This window comes from Microcaecilia unicolor, chromosome 4 (genome assembly GCF_901765095.1).
Source record: "Microcaecilia unicolor chromosome 4, aMicUni1.1, whole genome shotgun sequence".
NCBI lineage: Eukaryota > Metazoa > Chordata > Amphibia > Gymnophiona > Siphonopidae > Microcaecilia > Microcaecilia unicolor.
The window spans coordinates 15539585-15563067 of record NC_044034.1 but is presented as its reverse complement, the minus strand read 5'-3'; the positions used below and the strand labels follow the sequence as shown (position 1 = coordinate 15563067).

Below are 23483 nucleotides of genomic sequence, written 5' to 3'. Positions count from 1 at the left end.
AATTCGTTATCAAGGCATAAATTTGCTTAGGGATCCTGATTTCTTTTAGCCTTGTCTTTAAAAATGATAAAGCATATGAATAAAACCCAAGTGATGTTCTTGTCTAGTTATCCAATTTCTTCTTTTCCTAAATCTTTGGTGGTTGATGGATTTGAGATCTCTTTTGTTCAGAAACTCCAATCCCCGGGAATAATATTAGACTGCACTTACAGTGCAAGATCAAGGTAGAAAAGGGACTGGAGTTGTTTATTCCGTGTTGAAAATGATAAGGCGTGTAAATGATATTTTATCTCCTGGTAATTTTAGGTTGGTTGTCCAACGTACGGTGACTCCATATTTTGATTATTGTAACTGTCTGTTTGTAGGTATATCTGAGCAGACTCTACACGGAATGTAGCCCTTATGGGTGAAGGGGGCACCTATATGTGAGTACAGTAGGGTTTTGGTGACTTTGGGAGGGGGTCACAGTTTCCACCACAAGTGTGACAGGTAGAGGGAGATAAGGACAAGAGTCCCCCACTCCATAGTGCACTGCACCCACCACTACACTACCCCAGGGACCGGCCTGCTGCTCTAATAGACCTGGCTATAACATCTGAGGCTGTCATAGAGGCTGGTAAGTCATATTCTTTTAACATTTTTGGGGGGGAGGGGTATTAGATGGTTACCCCTGATTCCCTGCAGTGGTCATCTGGTCATTTAGTGCACCCTTTTGTGCCTTATTCATTATAAAAACAAGCCTAGTTCAAAACATCTTGGTTTTAGTCCTGGACAGTTTGGTTTTGTTCCATTATGGCTGAAAAATGTCCAAGTCTTAGGAACACCCAAATCCCGCTCTTAACACGCCCCTGACACACACCCTTGAGATTTAGACGCGCTGCAGAAGAACAGCAGAGAAAAACGTCTGAAAAATAGGCTTCAAAAATACTGATTTGGATGTTTTTGTGAGAAAAACCTCCAAACTCTGCTTTATGCCACTTTTTAGATGTTTTTCTCTTTCAAAAATGAGCCCCATAGAGGGGCATAATCGAATGGGGCCGGCCATCTCTAAGGGCGGCCATCGCCTGGGACGGCCCCGTAAAGTGGCGTCCCCGACCGTATTATCGAAAAAGATGGCCGGCCATCTTTCGTTTCGATAATACAGTCGGGGCCGGCCAAATCTCAACATTTGGGCCGGCCTTAGAGATCACCGGCGTTAGAGATGGCCGCCATTGGTTTTCCCCAATAATGGAAACTCATGGCGGCCATCTCAAACCCGGCCAAATCCAAGGCACTTGGTCGTGGGAGGAGCCAGCATTTGTAGTGCACTGGTCCCCCTCACATGCCAGGACACCAACCGGGCACCCTAGGGGGCCCTGCAGAGAACTTCACAAATTGCTCCCAGGTGCATAGCTCCCTTACCTTGGGTGCTGAGCCCCCCAAACCTAGCCAAAAACCCACTGTCCACAACTGTACATCACTACCATAGCCCTTAGGGATGAAGGGGGGCACCTACATGTAGGTACAGTGGGTTCTGGGGTGGGTTTGGAGGGCTCCCATTTACCACCACAAGTGTAACAGGTGGGGGAGGATGGGCCTGGGTCTGCCTGCCTGAAGTGCACTGCACCCACTAAAAACTGCTCCAGGGACCTGCATACTGCTGTGAAGGAACTGGGTATGGCATTTGAGGCTGGCATAGAGGCTGGCAAAAAAATGTGTTTTAATTTTTTGGGGGTGGGGGGTGGGAAGGGGTTGGTGACCACTGGGGGAGTAAGGGGAGGTGATCCCTGATTCCCTCCAGTGTCATCTGTTCAGTTGGGGCAACTTTTTGAGGCTTGGTCGTGAACTAAAAGGGACCAAGTGAAGTCGGCCAAATGCTCGTCAGGGCCGGCTTTCTTTTTTCCATTATCGGCTGAAGCCGGCCATCTCTTAACCACGCCCCCATCCCGCCTTCGGTACACTGCCAACACGCCCCCTTGAACTTTGGCCAGTCCTGCGACGGAAAGCAGTTGAAGCCGGCCAAAATCGGCTTTCGATTATACCGATTTGGCCGACTTCAGGAGATCGCCGGCCATCTCCCGATTTGTGTCGGAAGATGGCCGGCGATCTCTTTCGAAAATAAGCTGGATAGTAACCTAAGTGACTTTGTAAGTCAATGTGCTTTAAAAATGAGCATTTTAGGTAGCCACATGCTCCAGATCATCTACATTTAAACCAGTCTCATTTCTCTCTACCATTTTCATACCGTCATTTAATTAATCAATGGCTTCCTGTCAATCATCTTCCAGAAACTTGTTCGTTATGATTCACCCCTGCTGCTTATCCTGGAGGACCATAGTCACATGATTCTCCTATGCAGGGACGGGTATTACAGGACTCCTGTAGGTCTCAGTTTCTCTCTTTCTTTTATCCCTGATGAGCTGACCAATTGGTCCAAACTATAAAGGCACCGAGACGTAACTTTTCAGAACATGGAACAAGAATAACTTCATACAGAGCTACAGTAAATGTTCAGGGCCCTGGACAAACCCAATCAGACATTTTTGGCGTGCAACATGTTATAAAGTGTAATCTTTCATGACGTTTCTCCAAGACGGAAAATCATTTTGAAAGAGGAAATTGTTTCCAAAAACACTAAACTCTCTGCAGTGCTTCCTTCCAAAGGTGGTGGGGGGAGGTACAATGAGTTTTGTCTTTGATAACAACAATTCTGACATGCGAGACTTACCTCAAAGGCCTCTTCGCAGGTAGGACTCTGGGCGGCAGCATCGGTGGACGGAGGGGCAGAGGAGGAGGATCACCTTTTGTGGGTTTGTTCTCAATGTGGTGAGATTTCACCGGCAAAGGAGGCAAAGTGGTTTCCGTTTTCCCTTCCAAATCCCCCTCCCTCGGACCAGGCTCACCTTCAGCTGATTTAGAAGTCACAAGAACTGATTCCTGATAGGAGCTGACGTTGGAAGGGAAGAGTTCTGAAGAGGATGGTGATGAGCCTGAGAAGAATTTCATAGGAGGACGACATCCCGACCTTGGGGGGATAGGAGGGGGTGTTTGGTTAAGTCTTGGAGGGCTGCCTGTCCCAGTTACAAGAGGTTTCAGCGTGCTCGAGCCCACTGCGTCATCTCTGATCTTGGGTTCCCTCGGGGGGTGTGGGTTGGGCTGTGGAGCATCTGTGGATGTTCGGAAAATGTTCCGTTTCATAGGAACTGGTCTTGGCCCAGCCTCTTCCATGGCAGGCGGGTCCTCCCACAGCGACTTCTGGAGGCTGCAGAGGATACGCTTGCGGTGGCCCTGGAGGATGACCCCAATCCTGATCAGCGCCTCATCGCTGATGCTCCAGCAATCCGATAACCAGCAGAAGCTGTTCTTTTCAAAGATATCTGTGTACTGGTCCAGATGAAGGGATCGGAGCCACTCAGCAACAGAGAGAGATGTGTCTTCTGTCATCGTGTGAATCCTGGAGAACTGTGTCCCTCAATTCATTTCGCCAGCTGTGCACCTAAAAAGAAAAGGAAATTAAAGTTCTCATCACACCGTGAAACTTGCATTTTAAAGCTTAACACAAATTATTGATTCTTGTAATTGAAATGGAGGACACCAAAAACAAATTACAGCATTTGAAGAGGGGCCAGAAACACCATGACACCTCATCTCCCCTGTGGGATGGAAGTGCTTCTCAGGCCTGGTCCTCAAGGCTTCAGAAAAAATGTGGATTTCAGGCTGTGAATCAGTGGCGTAGCTATGTGTGGTCACAGGGGCCTGGGCCCCCCCCCAAAAAAAATTTCCTCTGGGCCCCTGGTTTTGTTGGCGGGGGTTCTCAATCCCCACCAGCTGAAGCCTTCGTCCAGTGCCAGTCTCCGGTGCCGCCTGCTCTCTTCCCCTCATGTCCCGCATGCTCCTTTTACCTTTTAGTGAAACTGAATTTCATTAAAAGGAGTGTGCAGGACGTGAGGGGAAGAGAAAGCAGGGTGGGCAATGTGGTGGAACCAGAGACCGGCGCTGGACAAGGCTTCAGCTGGCAGGGGTTAGGGACCCCCGCCAGCCAAGGTATTTGCAGTGGTAGTGAGTGGCAGGGGGGAGCAGCAGAGCGGTGAGGCGGCAGCGGGGGTGTGGTGGCAGGGGGGCAACAGAGGGGGCAGCAGACCAAAATGTGCCCCCCAACCTCGGGCTCTGGCCCCCTCCCACCGCAAGGTCTGTGTTTAGGATAGAACTGTCTGGTTTTGCAGTTCAGCCAGCTATGTGGTGCCACAGGGCCTGGGTGGTGGATAATTGGAATGCCCTCCCGCGGGAGGTGGTGGAGATGAAAACGGTAACGGAATTCAAACATGCATGGGATAAACATAAAGGAATCCTGTTCAGAAGGAAGGGATCCTCAGAAGCTTAGCCGAGATTGGGTGGCAGAGCCGGCGGGGGGAGGCGGGGCTGGTGGTTGGGAGGTGGGGCTAGTGCTGGGCAGACTTATACGGTCTGTGCCCAGACAATGGCAGATACAAATCAAGGTGAGGTATACACAAAAAGTAGCACATATGAGTTTTTCTTGTTGGGCAGACTGGATGGACCGTGCAGGTCTTTTTCTGCCGTCATCTACTATGTTAGTATGTATATATAACTTATTCCCTTATCTATGATCTACAGCTTGCCTGTGTCTTCTTGGCCTCTTCCGAGACAAGTTAACAGACAAGTTTGCTTTGCCTAGAATAATGGGCCATAAACTTTAAAGCCTCTGTTTGTTTCAAACAGACTCTGAACATAATGCAGAGAAACTCTTTCAGTGAAGGACAAGTATGAATGATATTCAGGGAGATTTGGGGTTGTAAAGGGCATATGATGGATAATTGGGAAAAATACCAAAGAAGCAGAATTATGTGAAGGTGACCTTAGAGGTCAGAGTTGAAGAATACCAGACAACTAAAGGGAGAAAATATAAGGCATTAAGTGATTGGACAAAATGAACTTCATAATCTGAAAAGCACATCTTGTGGCAGTCAGATTTGTTAAGCTTCCAGGGAAATACACAGAAACACCCGAGAGAGATTTTATTTTTCTTATACTGAAATTTAGACTGATATAAATAAGAATTCAATTCTCTGTAATACTGGGATAAAATAATTTTTATTGTAACCATTTATTTACTCTAATAAAATTTTAGCATTATTATAAAAGAGAAAAAACTAAACTCTGGAGTGTTTTTCCTTTGCCAGAAGGGCTTGCTTTCAGTCTCTTCTGAAGTTGTTTAGCTTCCCTTTAGAGGCAAGAGGGTGGCTTTACATCTCTGGCTATGCCCCTGCTGTGAATATTCACAAGAAACCTGTTAAGCAGGTTAATTTGCATATTTTCTTTGCCCTGAAAGCCAAGAGCATTTGCAGACCTTGGACCCGAGTTGAGAGCCACCGTGATGTAATCTTTAACTGCGCATGGATTGCATCCATGAGCTGATGGGGAGCCCACTGCCTTTCACTATCATGACAGATATACAGAATGTTATGATGGAAGGACAGGTGAGGTGCATCTTTATAAAATGGAGGGGGGGGGAGGGAAGACTTCCTGCAGTGTGTCTGGCTTACTCAGAGCCAGAGTCTAGCCAATTGCTTAAGGCCCCTGGACTCGCTTTTCCTTTTTATTTTTCCCCGTTATGATCCTCCCTGTGGCACATCCTGCTGATTTCCACCACCTTTCCCGGGTGCATCCTGCACTAGCACTGAATTCTCTCCCACCCCCGAGTGCATCCAGCACCTGCATCGAATGATGATTCTCCTGCGGCACATCCTGCACCAGCGTTAAATTGTCAACTCCCTCTACAGCTCATGCTGTACTTGGAGATGCCTGCTTAGATGGACTTCCTTTTCCTCTGCTTCCCATCGCCCCGACCTTGCCTAAGGTCCTCAATGAGCTGCACCACTGTTAAACTTGCTCCAAGGAAAACCAGTGTCTCAGGATGGAGTTGGTATCATAACTCCATCCTTAGTCTATAAGGCTTCCTTCCGCCATCTCACAGCCTGGACATGAAAGTCAAAACCCTCCCCTTCTCTTTTTAAAGCCTGCACAGGGTCAGTCTAACGAATAGGGGAACACGTAATGCCGTAAGTCCCTTATTTGGCAGACTGATCCCACACACTGCATCCAAGGATACACAGAACAGTGTCCGAGGCCACCATTTTGCAAGATATTCACAAAATGGGATCCCACAGTCTTTGGTAAAAAAAATCAAAATATATTGAACTAGAACCAAGACTATTACTGCTACACTGAAATAGCTAACAGAAATTCGACCACACATATATAGCCATATATTTCTCTTTTTTTATATATAGAGGGGCATAATCGAACAGAAACGCCTATCTCCATGGGCGTTAATCTCCGAGAACGGGTCCGTGAAGGGGCGGAGTGAACCGTATGTTCCAAAAAAAAAATAGACGCCCATGGTTTATTCGCCAAGGTGTGAGCTGGGCGTTTTTGCTTTTCACCGATAATGGAAAATGAAATCGCCCAGCTCAAAAACGAATACATCCAAGGCATTTGTTCGTGGGAGGGGCCAGGATTCATAGTGCACTGGTCCCCCTCACATGCCAGGACACCAACCGGGCACCCTAGGGGGCACTTTTACAAAAACAAAAAAAAAGGTAAAAGAGCTCCCAGGTGCACAGCACCCTTCCCTTGGGTGTTGAGCCCCCCAAATCCCCCTCAAAACCCACTGCCCACAAGTCTACACCAGTACTATAGCCCTAAGCGGTGAAGGGGGGCACCTACATGTGGGTACAGGGGGTTTGGGGGGGGTTGGACGACTAGTAGCATTAAGCAGCATAATTGTAACAGGTAGGGGGGGATGGGCCTGGGTCCACCTGCCTGACGTCCACTGCACCCCCTAACAACTGCTCCAGGGACCTGCATACTGCTGCTTGGGAGGAGGGTATGACATTTGAGGGTGAAAGTAAAAAGTTGTGAAACATCATTTGTTGTGGTGGGAGGGGGTTAGTGACCACTGGGGGAGTCAGGGGAGGTCATCCCCGACTCCTTCTGGGGGTCATCTGGTCATTTAGGGCACTTTTTGGGGCCTTATTCGTCAAAAAACAGGGTCCAGGAAAAGTGCCCTAAATTCTAGCTACAAACGCATCCATTATCGGCGAAGGGCGCCCATCTCTGTTCGGGTGATAACCACGCCCCAGTTCCGCCTTCACCACGCCTCCGACACTCCCCCGTCAACTTTGTCCGCATCCGCGACGGAGTGCAGTTGAAAGCGTCCAAAGTTTGGCTTTCGATTATGCCGCTTTATTTGTTTTTGTGAGAAGAACGCCCATCTCCCGATTTAGGTCGGAACTTGGGCGTTATTCTCGTTCGATTATAAGCTGGATAGTCTATTTTAATTGTTTTATTCTTGCTCTTAAAGGTTATCAATAGAAATCAAACAAAATAAAACATGGAAAAGAAAATAAGATGATGCCTTTTTTATTGGACATAACTTAATACATTTATTGATTAGCTTTTGAAGGTTGCCCTTCTTCATCAGATTGGAAATAAGCAAATGTGTTAATTGATAGTATATATAAGTGAAGCATCAAAGCATTTCAATGACAGTCTAGCAAGGTGGGGTGGGTAGGAGGTATGCATGGATACATCAAAGCATTTCATTTCATTGATAGTCTAACAGGATGGGTGTGGGTAGGTGACAGGAGAGTGATAAACAGAGAAATACAACTTTATGGTTTATAATGGGCTAGAAAACCCAGATCCTTGTTAAGTCCTGTCTGTTGGGTGTCAAAATATTCAATCATTCTGACTTCAAAGGTCTTACGTTCCTGTATTGTTTTAAAGTTAACCTTCAGGATTCTTACTGTGAAATCACTGGTGCAGTGTCCTGGTCCTGTAAAGTGTTGGCCCACAGGGGTGGGAATCTGACTGGCACCCATCCTGTTAGACTATCAATGAAATGAAATGCTTTGATGTATCCATGCATACCTCCTACCCACCCCCACCTTGCTAGACTGTCATTGAAATGCTTTGATGCTTCACTTATATACAGTGGGGGAAATAAGTATTTGATCCCTTGCTGATTTTGTAAGTTTGCCCACTGACAAAGACATGAGCAGCCCATAATTGAAGGGTAGGTTATTGGTAACAGTGAGAGATAGCACATCACAAATTAAATCCGGAAAATCACATTGTGGAAAGTATATGAATTTATTTGCATTCTGCAGAGGGAAATAAGTATTTGATCCCCCACCAACCAGTAAGAGATCTGGCCCCTACAGACCAGGTAGATGCTCCAAATCAACTCGTTACCTGCATGACAGACAGCTGTCGGCAATGGTCACCTGTATGAAAGACACCTGTCCACAGACTCAGTGAATCAGTCAGACTCTAACCTCTACAAAATGGCCAAGAGCAAGGAGCTGTCTAAGGATGTCAGGGACAAGATCATACACCTGCACAAGGCTGGAATGGGCTACAAAACCATCAGTAAGACGCTGGGCGAGAAGGAGACAACTGTTGGTGCCATAGTAAGAAAATGGAAGAAGTACAAAATGACTGTCAATCGACAAAGATCTGGGGCTCCACGCAAAATCTCACCTCGTGGGGTATCCTTGATCATGAGGAAGGTTAGAAATCAGCCTACAACTACAAGGGGGGAACTTGTCAATGATCTCAAGGCAGCTGGGACCACTGTCACCACGAAAACCATTGGTAACACATTACGACATAACGGATTGCAATCCTGCAGTGCCCGCAAGGTCCCCCTGCTCCGGAAGGCACATGTGACGGCCCGTCTGAAGTTTGCCAGTGAACACCTGGATGATGCCGAGAGTGATTGGGAGAAGGTGCTGTGGTCAGATGAGACAAAAATTGAGCTCTTTGGCATGAACTCAACTCGCCGTGTTTGGAGGAAGAGAAATGCTGCCTATGACCCAAAGAACACCGTCCCCACTGTCAAGCATGGAGGTGGAAATGTTATGTTTTGGGGGTGTTTCTCTGCTAAGGGCACAGGACTACTTCACCGCATCAATGGGAGAATGGATGGGGCCATGTACCGTACAATTCTGAGTGACAACCTCCTTCCCTCCGCCAGGGCCTTAAAAATGGGTCGTGGCTGGGTCTTCCAGCACGACAATGACCCAAAACATACAGCCAAGGCAACAAAGGAGTGGCTCAGGAAGAAGCACATTAGGGTCATGGAGTGGCCTAGCCAGTCACCAGACCTTAATCCCATTGAAAACTTATGGAGGGAGCTGAAGCTGCGAGTTGCCAAGCGACAGCCCAGAACTCTTAATGATTTAGAGATGATCTGCAAAGAGGAGTGGACCAAAATTCCTCCTGACATGTGTGCAAACCTCATCATCAACTACAGAAGACGTCTGACCGCTGTGCTTGCCAACAAGGGTTTTGCCACCAAGTATTAGGTCTTGTTTGCCAGAGGGATCAAATACTTATTTCCCTCTGCAGAATGCAAATAAATTCATATACTTTCCACAATGTGATTTTCCGGATTTAATTTGTGATGTGCTATCTCTCACTGTTACCAATAACCTACCCTTCAATTATGGGCTGCTCATGTCTTTGTCAGTGGGCAAACTTACAAAATCAGCAAGGGATCAAATACTTATTTCCCCCACTGTATACTATCAACTAACACATTTGCTTATTTCCGATCTGAGGAAGAAGGGCAACCTCCGAAAGCTAATCAAGAAATGTACTAAGTTATGTCCAATAAAAAAGGTATCATCTTATTTTCTTTTCCATGTTTTATTTTGTTTGATTTCTATTGATAACCTTAAGAGTGGACTAACACGGCTACCACACCTCTCTACTTTTTCTTAAGAGTGCCCTCAGCAAAAACCATTCATTTCGGGCAATTGCATTTCTTTTGCCAAGTGGCATAGAACTTCTTTCATCGGGCTACTCTTTTTTTCTTTTCGTGTGTGTGCTATTACATATCAAAATAGTGCTACAACTTAGAATAATAAATCAAAAATTTAAAAAAAAAACCATGAACTTATCGCTAAACGTTTTTTTCGGCATTCACACTGAGTCCTCGCTTCACTCTCTCCAGGTACCACAGCCGCTATTGTCTCCGACCAGTGCCGTAGCGAGGGCAGCTGACACCCGGGGTGGGTCGCCGCTGCGCACCCTCCCCGGGTGCAGTACGGCACACCCTCCCCCCACTGGAGCGCACCCCCCCCCTGGAGCACCTACTTACATTGCAAAGTGGCGAGGACAGGCGTTAGGGCCGATCCGCCCCGACTGCATGTTGCTGGGAGCTGCTTCGGCTCCACTGGTTCCCTGCTCGCTCTGCCCTGGAACAGGAAGTAACCTGTTCCGGGGCAGAGCGAGCAGGGAACCAGCGGAGCCGACACCCCCCCAGCGGCGTGTACCCGGGGCGGACCGCCCCACCTCCCCCCCCCTTTCCTACGCCACTGTCTCCGACTGCCTTCCCCTGAAAACGCCCGACTCCGCGGGTTTCAGAAGTCTCTCCTCAGAGACTTGGGTTAAAGCCGTGTTCGCTCGACTAAACAAGAGCGAGGACTCAGCGTGAATGCCGAAAAAAACGTTTAGAGATAAGTTCATGGTGTTTTTTTTTTATTTTTTATTTATTATTCTAAGTTGTAGCACTATTTTGATATGTAATAGCACACACACAAAAAGAAAAAAAAGAGTAGCCCGATGAAGGAAGTTCTATGCCACTTGGCAAAAGAAATGCAATTGCCTGAAATGAGTGGTTTTTGCTGAGGGCTCTCTTAAAAAAAAGAATAAAGCAATTAAAATAGACTATATATAAAAAAAGAGATATATATGGCTATATTTGTGTGGTCGAATTTCTGTTAGCTATTTCAGTGTAGCAGTAATAGTCTTGGTATCACTTTGCAAGATGGCAGCACAGAGGCAGGAGTAAGTGGGTATCTTCAAAGTACAGGGGTTAGGGGGTGGGGGATACAGGGGGTTGTTTGAGGTCACAGCTGGGGATACATTTGGGGTTAGGAGTGTGGGATCATATGAGGGGTCAGAGGACAAAGGACCCAGAATGCGATCATTTGTGATGTTGGGGATGTTTTTTGAGGTCAGGGGTGGGGGGGGGGGGGTCTGGGAGCCTTTGGTAGGTACCAGTGATCTGAGGTGAAATGCGGCACATTTCACCTCAGATCAGCCTCTCTTACCCATGCTCTTAGCGGCCCTTTTACAGAGCGGCCATAAGTCCAACACGGGCTTACCGCTCGCTCTTCCGGGACTACTGCCAGCAGGCACCAGGCAGAAGTGTGGCCCCCTAAGAGTTGAAGCTCTTCAGAGTTGCACTGCTGGCAGAGTGTTTGAGAAGACAGAGTGTGGGAGGGACATGGGTTGGACAAAGGGCATAGTCAAAATCTCACTTAAAAATTGCCTCCTCCTTGGTATCGCTGGATCAGGGTAAGGGATTGAACTAGGAGAAGAGAGAGGAAGAAGTAATGCAGCCAGACAGACGATTTAGGGAAGGTCTGAGATTAAAGTAAGTGGGCCAAAAATGTCATGTCTGCTGCCGCCGTTCCCCCTCCCCAAAGCAAACCCAAATTTAACTTCCGCCTCCCCTTCCAGTGCCCCCCTCCCCACCTCCCACCCAAAGTAAATGAAATACCTGTGTTGGCAGGGATCCCCCAAGCCCCTCCAGTCAAAGGCTTCCTTCCCGCCAAACGAACTTACTTCTTGGGTGGCCGCCAACACTGTCCCCGAACCGCTGCTGCCAGCCTCCACCTATGCTCAAATTCGCGCATGCGCATGGTGGAGGGGCCTGCGGCTGGCAGCCGCACTCGGGGACAGTGTCCCCACCAGTCACACTAAGGGAGGTGAAATTTTGGGTGGGCCTGAACCCAAATTGGGTGGGCCCCGCCCACCATGGCCCACCCATGGCTACGCCAGTGAGAGGAAGTAATGCAGGAGGAGAGGGAGAAGGGAAGAGAGGCAAGAGAAAGTGGTAGAAAGAAAAAAGATATTGCAAAGGGATTTGATATACTACCTTTCTGTGGTTCCATCAAAACTGTTTACTTATTATATACAGGTAATCAATAGAAATCAAACAAAATAAAACATGGAAAAGAAAATAAGATGATACCTTTTTTATTGGACATAACTTAATACATTTCTTGATTAGCTTTCGAAGGTTGCCCTTCTTTATTTCCGATCTGAGGAAGAAGGGCAACCTTCCAAAGCTAATCAAGAAATGTATTAAGTTATGTCCAATAAAAAAGGTATCATCTTATTTTCTTTTCCATGTTTTATTTTGTTTGATTTCTATTGATAACCTTAAGAGTGGACTAACACGGCTACCACACCTCTCTACATGTAGAACCCCAAAGAATATCAAGATTCTGGAACCCTAGAGAGTAACAAGATTCCAGGCAGAATCTCAAAGAGTAGCAACGTTCCACGCAGAACCCCAAAGAACAGCAAGATTCCGGAATGCTAAAGAGTGACAAGATTCCACACAGAATCTGAAAGAGTAGCAACATTCCATGTAGAACCCGATCTGGAAGAAGGGCAACCTTCCAAAGCTAATCAAGAAATGTATTAAGTTATGTCCAATAAAAAAGGTATCATCTTATTTTCTTTTCCATGTTTTATTTTGTTTGATTTCTATTGATAACCTTAAGAGTGGACTAACACGGCTACCACACTCCTCTACTTATATACAGGTACAAATTTTGTACCTGGGGCAATGGAGGGTTAGGTGACTTCCCCAGAGCCACAATTCCCCAGGTTCTCAGGCTGCTGCACTAACCACTAGGCTACTCCTCCACTCCCTTCCAAATCAGGGGAAATGAAGGATACCTGCTAGAGAAAGAGAAAACAAGCAAATACAAACAAGACCAGAAAATGAAAAAAAAAAAAAAAAAGCCAGAGACGCTGAGCCAGAAAATCCTGCCAGAGTCACCCAAGGCTGGCTGTAAACTTATCTTACTGTCTGCTAGAGAATATTAATGACCCTAATCAGTGCAAAATATCCTGGGACTCCGTCCACACAGCAGATGAACTTGGTCAGCTGGTTTGGCTTGTCCTGGTTCTCTGCCGCACGGTTGATAATACTACTGAAGTGTTTTATACAAATATTTAATTGACAGGAAACAAACATGTTCGAAGTAGCTTTATCATCTATGCAGGATACAGCACCAGCCTTCGGGCCTGAAACGTTTTGCATTCACATTCAGTCACAAACCTTCCAACTACATTAGCAGAAACCAACCTTCTGCTCCCAAACAGACTCACCTTGACCTTTCTATTAGTACCAGGCAGAGCAAAAGGCCCAGATTCAGCCACCCAAATATCTGCTAACCTGACTCTGGGTCCAGAAGAGATCCTTCCACTTAATTCTGTCACCTCAAGTGCTGGATCCCCCTGAGCAGAGGGTTTCATCCCTGAGCACGGAGCAGTTTCAGATTAACCAATCCACCCAGTCAATGACCTATTTTTGCCAGACTGTGCTATCTGGCCCCACCCTCCCGAGGCAATCTGCCATATGGAGTGAGTTAAAAATCCACCTGAACCAAAGAAGGCCTACAAATCCCATAATGCACTGGGATGCACATTCAAAACTATGATTGGCCAAAAGCTTTCCTCCTGAAAGTTATCTTTATAACTCGACTCGACGCACACAGGGCTGTGCAGTGACGATAAGTATTCAAGCACAACATGTCCCTGATCCAAAGAGCTTACAACCTAAAGAGGGGCATAATCGAGCGGGGGGGCGCCCAAGTTTTCCTGGGGCCGTCCTCGCAGGACGGCTCCGTGAAGGGGCGGGGAAACCTGTATTATCGAAACAAGATGGGCGATAATACGGTCGGGAATGCCCAAATCTCAACATTTAGGTCGACCTTAGAGATGGTCGTCCTTAGAGATGGTCATCCCTGGATTTCAGTGATAATGCAAACCGAGGACGCCCATCTCAGAAATGACCAAATCCAAGCCATTTGGTCGTGGGAGGAGCCAGCATTCGTAGTGCACTGGTTCCCCTCATATGCCAGGACACCAACTGGGCACCCTAGGGGTCACTGCAGTGGACTTCATAAATTGATCCCAGATGCATAGCTCCCTTACCTTGTGTGCTGAGCCCCCCAAACCCCCCAAAAAACCCACTCCCCACAACTGACCACCACTACCATAGCCCTAAGGGATGAAGGGGGGCACCTACATGTGGGTACAGTGGGTTTTGGGTGGGTTTTGGAGGGTTCCCATTTACCACCACAAGTGTAACAGGTGGGGGGGATGGGCCTGGGTCCGCCTGCCTGAAGTGCACTGCACCCACTAAAACTGCTCCAGGGACCTGCATACTGCTGTGATGGAGTCACATTTCAGGCTGGCAAAAAATGTTTTTAATTTTTTTTTTTAGGGTGGGAGGGGGTTGGTGACCACTGGGGGAGTATGGGGAGGTCATCCCTGATTCCCTCCGGTGATCATCTGGTCAGTTTGGGCACCTTTTTGAGGCTTGGTCTTGAAAATAAATGGACCAAGTAAAGTCGGCCAAATGCTCGTCAGAGCCAGCCTTCTTTTTCCATTATCGGCTGAGGCCAGCCATCTCTTAAACACGCCCCATCCCGCCTTCGGTACACTGCCGACACGCCCCCTTGAACTTTGGCCGGCCCTGCAATAGAAAGCAGTTGAAGCCGGCCAAAATCGGGTTTCAATTATACCGATTTGGCCAGCCTTAGGAGAAGGCCGGCCATCTCCTGATTTGTGTCAGAAGATGGCTGCCCTTCTCCTTCAAAAATAAGCAGGATAGTAACATAGTAAATGATGGCAGATAAAGACCTGTACGGTCCATCCAGTCTGCCCAACAAGATAAACTCAATATACATGGAATGCGATACTTTATATTTATACCTGAGTTTGATTTGTCCTTGCCATTGTCAGGGCACAGACCGTAGAAGTCTGCCCAATACTGTTCTTGTACTAAGTTCTGAAGCTAACATCGAAGCCCCTTAAAATTTACACTCAAGCCCATCCCTATCTATTCAGTCACGATCAGGGCGTAAACCGTGGAAGTCTGCCCAGCACCGGTTTTGCTTCCCAATTACCCAATCTCTGCTAAGATTCCGTGGATCAATTCCTTCTAAACAGGATTCCTTTGTGTTTATCCCACGCATGTTTTTGAATTCCATTACCGTTTTCATCTCCACCACCTCCCGTCGGAGGGCATTTCAGGAATCCATCACCCTCTCCATGAAAAAATACTTCCTGACATTTTTTCTGACTCTGCCCCCCCTCCAACCTCAATTCATGTCCTCTAGTTCTACTGCCTTCCCGTCTCCGGAAAAGGTTTGTTTGTGGATTAATACCTTTCAAATATTTGAACGACTGTATCATGTCAGCCCTGTTTCTCCTTTCCTCCAAGGTATACATGTACAGGTCGGTAAGTCTCTCCTCATAACCTGCAGAATCCCAAAGAGTAACAAGATTCCAGAATTCCAAACAACAACAAAATTCTGGAATCCCAAATAGTAGCAATACTCCAGAATCCCAAACAGCAACAAGATTCCATGCTACCAATTCCAGGGTAAGCAGTGGCTTTCTCCTTGTCTGTCTCAATAGCAGACTATGAGACTTTTCCTCCAGGAACTTGTCCAAACCTTTCTGAAATAAATGCACTTGCGTTAGGGACTGATGGAATATTTGCATGTTGCCATTTTATACAGGGCTGTTGCTGTTCGAATTCTGAGAGTTAAGTGCTGAGATGGTACAGTGGATTTGCTATACGTGTTATGTATGATTGTTATGTATGACAGTTGTGTATAACAGTTTTGTGGGATTTTATGTTACTTACTTCACCTAGTATCCAGCAATAGAGGGGGTTTGTGTTAGTGAGGTGATGAGAGTTTGAATTTTCTTTCCATGATCAGTGAGAGAAAGGGATGGGGGGAGGAGGAGAGGGGACACCTGCTGGGCAGAGGACAAGAAGAGGAGGGGGAAAGATGCTGGATGAGGGGTAGGAAAGAGAGCGACAAGGTGCGGACAGAGAGGAGTAGAAGGGGATGCAAGGTAAGGGGCAGAGAAAATTGGATGCAGGGCAAGGAATGTCTGAGGGAAGAAGAGGGGATGCAGTGGACGGAGTAGGGGAGGAGAGAAAAGGAGGAACCGGGGCAAAAAGTGGTGTGAGGGGTAAGGGAAGCAGTGAAGGGAAGAAGAAGACGGGTGCTGGGCTTACCATTCTGTCCTGGAGCTGCTGCCACTGGAGAGATGGTTCTGCCCTTCCCCCACCACCAAAGTACAGAGAACTATTATAGAGCAATCACTGGTAAGTCAAGGGGGTGTACTGGTAATTCTGAATATCTTCTGCCCCTGCATTCCAGTGAAAGTAAATCAGGCAGAGTATGTGGTAAAGGTGGTTAGTTTAGCGGGGTTTAAAAAAGGTTTGGACGGCTTCCTAAAGGAAAAGTCCATAGACCATTATTAAAATGACTTGGGGAAAACCCACTGCTTATTTCTGGAATAAGCAGCATAAAATGCATTGTATTGTTTTGGGATCTTGCCAGGTATTTGTGACCTGGATTGGCCACTGTTGGAAACAGGATGCAGGGCTTGATGGACCTTCGGTCTGTCCCAGTGTGGCAATACTTCTATACTTATGTATATACAGGGTCAATGCAAGGTCCACTTTTTTCTGTCAACCAACCTAAAGAGAGGGCAGGCTTCAATATAGCCCCAGGAAAATGGGGGGGGGGGGGGGGGAGCTACATTTCCCAGGTAAAGCAACAAGGAAGAAAACTCATATTATTCTTACTAAAGTACTTGATAGACCACCCTTCATGATAAGCAAAGCAGTTTACAGAACTACGTAAGTAGCAGTTTAGCAAAAACTAAAAATATTCAGAGGAAGGGCAGAGAGTGGAGGGCTAGGTCAGGAAATAGACAGACTATAACCACACTTTCTGTAACTTACTGCACCAGGGAGCCCCACAAGCCAGGCTTCACTAGGGCTGGAAACTTCTGGATATCCTATGTGTGATCCAGCTTATCTGGCTGACAGCTGGGGGTTGTCCTTAGTTAGGAGCAGCCGGTCAGTGGGCCAAAGGCTGCTCATCTTATGCGCTTGTTGGGGCAGAGTCTTCGGACTGTGGTATGTGCTCAACTGTTCAGCAGGCTGTTGGTGACAGGAAAGAGGTCCAGAGACACAGAAAGGAAACGTTAACCAGTATGTGAGAAGGTGAGAAGAGTGAAGAAATCTTTCTAAGACTGAAGTGGAGTGTAGTGGAGGAGTGGCCTAGTGGTTAGGGTGGTGGACTTTGGTCCTGGGGAACTGAGCTTGATTCCTGGCACAGGCAGCTCCTTGTGACTCTGGGCAAGTCACTTAACCCTCCATTGCCTCATGTAAGCCGCATTGAGCCTGCCATGAGTGGGAAAGTGCAGGGTACAAATGTAACAAAAATAAAATAGATACTATTGGAGATTCTACATGGAATGTTGCTATTCCACTAGCAACATTCCATGTAGAAGTCGGCCCTTGCAGATCACCAATGTGGCCACACAGGCTTCTGCTTCTGTGAGTCTGACATCCTGCGTCAGACTCACAGAGAGTCTGCACCCTGCACGTATGTGCAGGACGTCAGACTCACAGAAGCAGAAGCCTGCGCAGCCACATTGATGATCTGTAAGGGCCAGGCACAGGCAGCTCCTTGTGACTCTGGGCAAGTCACTTAACCCTCCATTGCCCCATGTAAGCCGCATTGAGCCTGCCATGAGTGGGAAAGCGCAGAGTACAAATGTAACAAAAATAAAATAGATACTATTGGAGATTCTACATGGGAAAACATAGGATGGTCTTCTTTGTATCCAACTAAGTTCCAGGGCTATCCCGGCATTATCCAGTGGCCATGCCTGTGACTAACTCTAGGTATGTCCATTTACGCCAATTAAAACTTGGTGTTAAATACGCACGGAGCAGGCGTATTCTACAAACCTGTGCATAGATTTTCGGAACACCCACGGTCTGCCCATTGCACACCCATGGCCATGCACCCCTTTTTGACAGCGCACATTAGAATTTACATGCACTACTTTACAAAATACGCCCTGCAAGTTGTGCACGTAAATTCTAATTAATGCCAATTAGTATCAATCATTGCTTGTTAAGTGGCAATTATTGCTGCTGACTGACGTAAGTAATTAAATTGCGTGCACAAATCCAGAATATGACTGGACTTGCACACGCAATTTCAGTTGTGCTGTGTGGAGTTTGGGGAGGGAAGGGGGGGAGTGGCCTGGTGGTCAGTGAAGCAGACCTTGATCCTGGGGAACTGCAGCCCCTTGTGACTCTGGGCAAGTCACTTCACCCTCCATTGCCCCAGGTACAAATAAATACCTGTTTATACTATGTAAACTGCTTTGAATGTAGTTGCAAAAACCACAAAAATGTGGTGTATCAAGTCCCATTTCCCTTTTCCTATTTGAGATTCTAGATGGAATGTTGCTACTATTGAGATTCTGTTGCTACTATTTGAAGATTCTACATGGAATGTTGCTACTGTTCAAGATTCTGTCACTACTATTTGAGATCCATGTAGAAGCCTGCCCTTGCAGATTAGCAAGGCTGCGGGCAGGCTTCTGTTTCTGTGAGTCTAATGTCCTGCAGGTACGTGCAGGACTTCAGACTCACAGAAACAGAAGCCTGTGCTGAGGAGTTGCTGATCTGCAAGGGCAGGCTTCTATATGGAATGTTGCTAGTGGAGGAGTAGCCTAGTGGTTAGTGCAGTGGACTCTGATTCTGGGGAACTGGGTTTGATTCCCACTGCAGCTCCTTGTGACTCTGGGCAAGTCACTTAACCCTCCATTGCCCCAGATACAAATAAATACCTGTATATACTATGTAAACTGCTACTACTACTACTACTACTTAACATTTCTAAAGCGCTACTAGGGTTATGCAGCGCTGTACAATTTAACATGGAAGGACAGTCCCTGCTCAAGGAGCTTACAATCTAAAAGACAAGTGTAGAGTCAATCTAATTGGGCATACTAATTTTCTCGAAAGGTTAGGTGCCGAAGGCAGCATTGAAGAGGTGAGTTTTAAGCAGAGATTTGAAGATGGGTAGGGAGGGGGCTTGGCGTAGGGGTTGAGGAAGATTGTTCCAGGCATAGGGTGAGGCAAGGCAGAATGAGAGGAGCCTGGAGTTGGCAGTGGTGGAGAAGGGTACAGAAAGGAGGGATTTGTCCTGTGAGCGGAGGTTACGGGCGGGGACATAGGGGGAGATGAGGGTAGAGAGGTAATGAGGAGCTGCAGACCGGGTGCATTTGTAGGTAAGGAGTAGAAGCTTGAATTGTATGCGATATCTGCTTTGAATGTAGTTGCAAAAACCATAGAAAGGCAGTATATCAAGTCCCATTTCCCTATTTGAGATTCTATCTGGAATGTTGCTACTATTGGAGATTCTAGATGGAATGTTGCTACTATTGAGATTCTGTTGCTATTAGTTGAGATTCTGCATGGAATGTTGCTACTATCTGAGATTCTACATGGACTGTTGCTAGTGGAGGAGTAGCCTAGTGGTTAGTGCAGCAAACTTTGATCCTGGGGAACTGGGTTCAATTCCCACTGCAGCTCATTGTGACTGTGGGCAAGTCATTTAACTCTCCATTGCCCCAGGTACAAAATAAGTATCGGAATATATGTAAACCGCTTTGAATGTAGTTGCAAAATCCTCAGACAGGCAATATATAAAGTCCCTTTCCCTTATATTCCCCTCAACACCTTAAAGTAGCTTTGAATTACAAATCAAAATTATAACCAGTCTACTAAACTGGGAGCTCACAATTATAAAATAAAACAAGTTTACAATAAAATAGCAGACCCAGCATCAATATCCAACTAGAGAGTGAACATTTTCTAAATAGATTTGTTTTTAAAAACTTACGAAAAGCTAAATAACCTGGCTGAAATTTCACCAGATTTGGTAATGAATTCCAAATTTGAGAGGCCTGGTATAAAAATAAAGCTGTAAACAATTTCTTTCATTGGACTGAAGGTACTGGATTGTGGTAGATTGTGTCCCCGTCCCTGCAATATTCAGCCAGCAGCGCTTTGACTGCCCGCTGCTGGCGTCCAACCTGGATATTCAATGCCAGGCTGATTCCGGCGACCAGCATTGAATATTCTGGTTTGTCAAAGCCAAGCTAGCGCATGACCGGGTAAATTGATATTCGGACTTAACCAGCCACGGATTAGCAGGCAAAGATAGGCCTTATATGGCCGCTAAGCCTGGCCGATTAAGTTCCGAATATCAGGACTTAACTGGTCACAACCCCCTGAACACCCCCAAAATCACCGGCTTTATTTTCAGCAGCAATAACCAGTTAAATGGCTCTGAAAATGACCGGTTATCCACCGAGACACGAGTTAACCAGCTGGCGAATTAACTTGCGCTGAATGTCGGGCCCTATGTGTTTGAAGTTGCAGCCTTTGGGTCTAATTGAGTTTGTGTCTAGTGTGAAGCAGGGGCATAGCCAGACCTCGTGGTGGGAGGGGACCAGAGCCCGAGGTGGGGGGGGGGCACATTTTAGTCTGCCGCCCTCCTGACCGCCCTGCCGCTCCCCACTCACTGCCGCAGCAAATACCTTGGCTAGCAGAGGTCCACAACCCCTGCCAACTGAAGCGTTGTCCAGCGCCGGTCTCCGACGACGATGCGTTGCCTGCCCTGCTCTGTCTTCTCCTCACGTCCTGCATGCTCAGTTTCAATAAAAGGAGCGAGCCGGACATGAGGGGAAGACAGAGCAGGCAGGCAATGTGGTGGCGCCGGAGACCGGCGCTGGACCATGCTTCAGCTGCTGGGAGTTAGGGACCCCCACCAGCAAAACCAGGGGCCCAGGACCCTGTGGCCCCATAAAGGTCCGCCACTGGTGTGAAGCCTCCCTCGAGTTTTGAGCTGTGTGTCTAGTGCAATAGTTCTCAACCCAGTCCTCAGGACACACCCAGGTCAGTCAGGTTTTCAGGATATTAACAATAAGTATGCATGAGACCGTTTTGCATATAATAGAGGTTGAGAACCTCCCTGGTCTAGTGTGAAGTGAATGTGACAGAGGTTGAATTAAGGAGTGGAGCAGCAGTTTGACCCTCAAGCTAAGGGGACAAGGAGAGAGAAGCCCCACCCAGGACGGAGCTGAACTGCTGTGTAGCAGACATTCCTATGTGGAAATGGATCCTGGAGAGGAGAGACTTCTGTCAGTTTTATTCAGAAGGAAATAGGCTGACCCTTGCACATGGGAAACTATTTGTTGTAAAGGATCGCAGACGCTGAAGCCTTACAGTGTGTCTTCAATACTGCGCAAGCACAGGACAGAAAAACGACCTCAGAGCTGTAATTGCTGTGAACTTTTCTGCAGTAAAGAGGGTGGAAGGACCTCATATCTGTCTGAGAGATTGCTGGAAGGGAACTAACCTACCACAGGAAGGGAACTTGATCACTTGGAGAAGAGTGACAACTTTTGAGCAAAGAGGGGAGAGAAATGAGAGTAAATAAATGTTCTGTCTGAGCTGCAATTGCCACCCTCAGAAGATGTCCATGCCAAGGAGAGGAGAGCACAGCCACCCTGAGGGGCTCCAGACACTGTGAACTAAAAGGCGAAGCTGTAGGCGTCACGGAGGATCCCATATTTAGACCAAAGGAACCCCGGGAACCAAACTGCTGGTTGCTTTTCTAATTCCGCACACACTTTGCTAATGATACTGTGAGATAGTCTGAGATACACCACAGGAAATGAGCAGGACCAGACTCCTGACATTTCAAATGAAGCACTTCCTACTCAACCAGCTTCCCGGCTTTTCCTTATCACTAAAGCAGAACCTGCTGTCAAGCTGTCCTCAGTCTCATCCCTTTCACTCCTCACTTCACAGTCCAGAGACCCTCAAGAAGCAAACCTTTACCTAAGCCATGGCTCCAGAGCTGCCATCTGTCCCTGGAGGGTGTGTGCATCTTCTCTCCCTGGGTGCTGTACTAGGACATTCCCCTGGAGGCAGAAACTTCCCTGTGCTGAATCAGCAGAAAAGCTGAGCACAGTGAGTACATCTCAGGATCTCTCTACATACCGCCCCTGCCTGTTGCGTGGGAATATCTTGCTTTCTTCTTCTCTTAGGGCAACCACTTGACCAGTATTCTGGCTGGAGTGCTGAGCATGCCCTCCCGTTTTGGGTGTTTTGGATGTGAGGGGATAATGTTAACTCATCCCTTGCCTCAGGCAGCAGATTACCTTGAGCTGCCCCTGGTAGGGTATTTTCTATTCTTCTGCATTCCTTTTATCTTCAGGCCTGGTGGGACACGCGTTCCCAGCCATGCTACAGTAAGGCTAATCTAAGGTTACAGCAATGCTGACTGGGAGGCATTGTATGAATACAGCACAGACAGCTGAAGCATGAATTGTCACTGCAGTCCCGTGCAGACATTACACTGACTTTCCAATTTCCTCCTGAGATTTCCCTTTTCAGTTCTGGGACTCCCCCTCTAGGTCTCGGCGGGGGTCGGGCAACCACTGATCATAGTCCCTTTTATTGATCTCTTGCCATGCCTCTGAAGGCTGGGCTCCCCCCATCTCCACCCACTGGGCCACCTTTACCAGCCCCCAATACCATAGTGAGCCCCAGGAGATTCTCCTACCTCCTGCTTGGCAACAGATGCATTATCCTGGGGGGGGTGGAGGTGGGGGGGGTCACACAAGTAAATGTAAAATCTGTTTTTGGTTGGCTGCTTGGACCTTCAGTTCACTTAAAACCAGGGCTGGGATAAGGCCCCATGAGTCTTCTTCATTTGCAAATGTTCAGGGATTTCCCCTAATTTACATCCTGATCTTACTTTGCCTGTTCATGCTTTCCAAAAATACTAGGACTAGGGGGCATGCAATGAAGCTACAATGTAGTAAATTTAAAACGAATCGGAGAAAATGTTTCTTCACTCAACGTGTAATTAAACACTGGAATTCGTTGCCAGAGAATGTGGTAAAGGCGGTTAGCTTAGCAGAGTTTAAAAAAGGTTTGGGCGGCTTCCTAAAGGAAAAGTCCATAGACCGTTATTAAATGGACTTGGGGAAAATCCACTATTTCTAAGATAAGCAGTATAAAATGTTTTGTACATTTTTGGGATCTTGCTGGGTGTTTGTGACCTGGATTGGCCACTGTTGGAAACAGGATGCTGGGCTCGATGGAGCTTTGGTCTTTCCCAGTATGGCAATACTTATGTACTAATCTGTATGCCAAGTACCAGGCACCAAAATTCTTTGCAGTTCCGAGCCCTAAATGCCAACACCAGGTATCACCGTGGCATGATAGCAGGGGCTATGATTGCTTCCTCCACCAGCATGCTCCACTCAGACCAACCTGGGGAGTGGAAGACCTCACCCTGGAATTGACCCATAGGTTGTCTTCCGGACAGTGCAGAGCTGCCACTGAACCAAAGCAAAACCTGTTTAAACAAAAAATCGATAAAATCTGTGTTGTAACAATGGGGAATTTTATCATCAAAAGAAGAATGTAACAAGCAGACAGGTTGGCACTGTGAAGTATTGACAGTCGGAGCTCT

At 47.1% G+C, this 23483-nt stretch overlaps 1 protein-coding gene across 2 annotated transcripts in view; it reads right to left on the bottom strand.

Moving 5' to 3' along the window:
- ARAP1 (ArfGAP with RhoGAP domain, ankyrin repeat and PH domain 1) overlaps positions 1–23483 on the bottom strand; it is a 319552-nt gene that overhangs the window by 247987 nt on the left and 48082 nt on the right. For both annotated transcript variants that reach the window (XM_030199983.1, XM_030199984.1), the window contains exon 2: positions 2708–3475. In XM_030199983.1, the coding sequence (XP_030055843.1) occupies positions 2708–3423 (716 nt within the window). In that variant the 5' untranslated portion in view covers positions 3424–3475. The remainder of the gene's footprint in view (positions 1–2707; positions 3476–23483) is intronic.